General features: G+C 47.0%; 1 protein-coding gene across 2 annotated transcripts in view; it reads left to right on the top strand.

Moving 5' to 3' along the window:
* ubr2 (ubiquitin protein ligase E3 component n-recognin 2) overlaps positions 1 to 2500 on the top strand; it is a 50875-nt gene that overhangs the window by 21832 nt on the left and 26543 nt on the right. For both annotated transcript variants that reach the window (XM_053333466.1, XM_053333467.1), the window contains one exon: positions 893 to 1009. In XM_053333466.1, coding sequence (XP_053189441.1) covers positions 893 to 1009 — 117 coding nt within the window. The remainder of the gene's footprint in view (positions 1 to 892; positions 1010 to 2500) is intronic.

Genomic DNA, 2500 nt, shown 5'->3' with positions numbered 1-2500 from the left:
TACTGACGGAACCCGACTCTACTGACGGAACCAGACTCTACTGACAGAACCCGACTCTACTGACAGAACAGACTCTACTGACGGAACCTGATTCTACTGACAGAACCCGTCTCTACTGACGGAACCCGACTCTACTGACGGAACCCGACTCTACTGACGGAACCAGACTCTACTGACGGAACCAGACTCTACTGACAGAACCCGACTCTACTGACAGAACCTGACTCTACTGACAAAACCCAGTTCTACTGATAGAACCTGACTCTACTGACGGAACCAGACTCTACTGACGGAACCAGACTCTACTGACGGAACCCGTCTCTACTGACAGAACCCGACTCTACTGACAGAACCTGACTCTACTGACAAAACCCAGTTCTACCGATAGAACCTGACTCTACTGACAGAACAGACTCTGATAGAACCCGACTCTACTGACAGAACCGACTCTACTGACAGAACCCGACTCTACAGACAGAACCCGACTCTACTGACAGAACCCGACTCTACTGACAGAACCCGTCTCTACTGACAAAACCTGATTCTACTGACAGAACCCGTCTCTACTGACAGAACCCGACTCTACTGACAGAACAGACTCTACTGACTGAACCCGATTCTACTGACAGAACCCGACTCTACTGACAGAACCTGATTCTACTGACAGAACAGACTCTACTGACAGAACCCGACTCTACTGACAGAACCCGACTCTACTGACAGAACCCGACTCTGCTGATAGAACCCGTCTCTACTGACAGAACCCAGTTCTACTGTCAGTACCCGACTCTACTGACGGAACCGACTCTACTGACAGAACCCGACTCTACTGACAGAACCCGTCTCTGCTGTGTTACCTCTCCTAACGTCTGTCTGTTGTGATCTCTTGCAGGCCGGAGCGTCCATGATGGATCCAAACCACTTCCTGATGATAGTTCTCAGTCGATTTGAACTTTTTCACATTTTCAGCTCCGCAGACTGCAGGAAAAGATACAGAGAGGCCAACAAGGTCAGTACTGACTCTACTGAGACTCTACTGACACTCTACTGAGACTCTACTGACACTCTACTGACACTCTACTGAGACTCTACTGACACTCTACTGACTCTACTGACACTCTACTGAGACTCTACTGACACTCTACTGACACTCTACTGACTCTACTGACACTCTACTGACTCTACTGAGACTCTACTGACACTCTACTGACACTCTACTGACACTCTACTGACTCTACTGACTCTACTGAGACTCTACTGTCTCTACTGACTCTACTGACTCTATTGACTCTACTGACTCTACTGACTCTACTGACACTCTACTGACTCTACTGACACTCTACTGACACTACTGACTCTACTGACACTCTACTGACACTCTACTGAGACTCTACTGACACTCTACTGACTCTACTGACACTCTACTGAGACTCTACTGAGACTCTACTGACTCTACTGAGACTCTACTGACACTCTACTGAGACTCTACTGACACTCTACTGACTCTACTGACACTCTACTGAGACTCTACTGAGACTCTACTGACTCTACTGACACTACTGACTCTACTGACACTCTACTGACTCTACTGACACTCTACTGACTCTACTGACTCTACTGACTCTACTGACTCTACTGACACTACTGACTCTACTGACACTCTACTGACTCTACTGACACTCTACTGACTCTACTGACTCTACTGACTCTACTGACTCTACTGACACTCTACTGAGACTCTACTGACACTCTACTGACTCTACTGACACTCTACTGAGACTCTACTGAGACTCTACTGACTCTACTGACACTCTACTGACACTCTACTGACACTCTACTGACACTCTACTGACTCTACTGACACTCTACTGACTCTACTGACACTCTACTGACACTCTACTGACTCTACTGACACTCTACTGACTCTACTGACACTACTGACTCTACTGACACTCTACTGACACTACTGACTCTACTGACACTCTACTGACACTCTACTGACACTCTACTGACTCTACTGACTCTACTGAGACTCTACTGTCTCTACTGACACTCTACTGACTCTACTGACACTCTACTGAGTCTACTGACACTACTGACACTCTACTGACTCTCTACTGACTCTACTGACACTACTGACTCTCTACTGACTCTACTGACTCTACTGACACTCTACTGAGACTCTACTGAGACTCTACTGACTCTCTACTGAGACTCTACTGACTCTACTGAGACTCTACTGACTCTACTGACACTCTACTGACTCTACTGACACTCTACTGACTCTACAGACTCTACAGACTCTCTACTGACTCTACTGACTCTCTACTGACTCTACTGACTCTACTGACACTCTACTGACTCTACTGACTCTCTACTGACTCTACTGACTCTCTACTGACTCTACTGACACTCTACTGACTCTACTGACACTCTACTGACTCTACTGACTCTACAGACACTCTACTGACTCTACTGACTCTACTGACTCCACTGAGAC

The sequence above is a fragment of the Scomber japonicus genome, chromosome 14 (genome assembly GCF_027409825.1).
Source record: "Scomber japonicus isolate fScoJap1 chromosome 14, fScoJap1.pri, whole genome shotgun sequence".
Lineage (NCBI taxonomy): Eukaryota > Metazoa > Chordata > Actinopteri > Scombriformes > Scombridae > Scomber > Scomber japonicus.
This window is presented reverse-complemented; position numbering and strand designations above follow the sequence as displayed.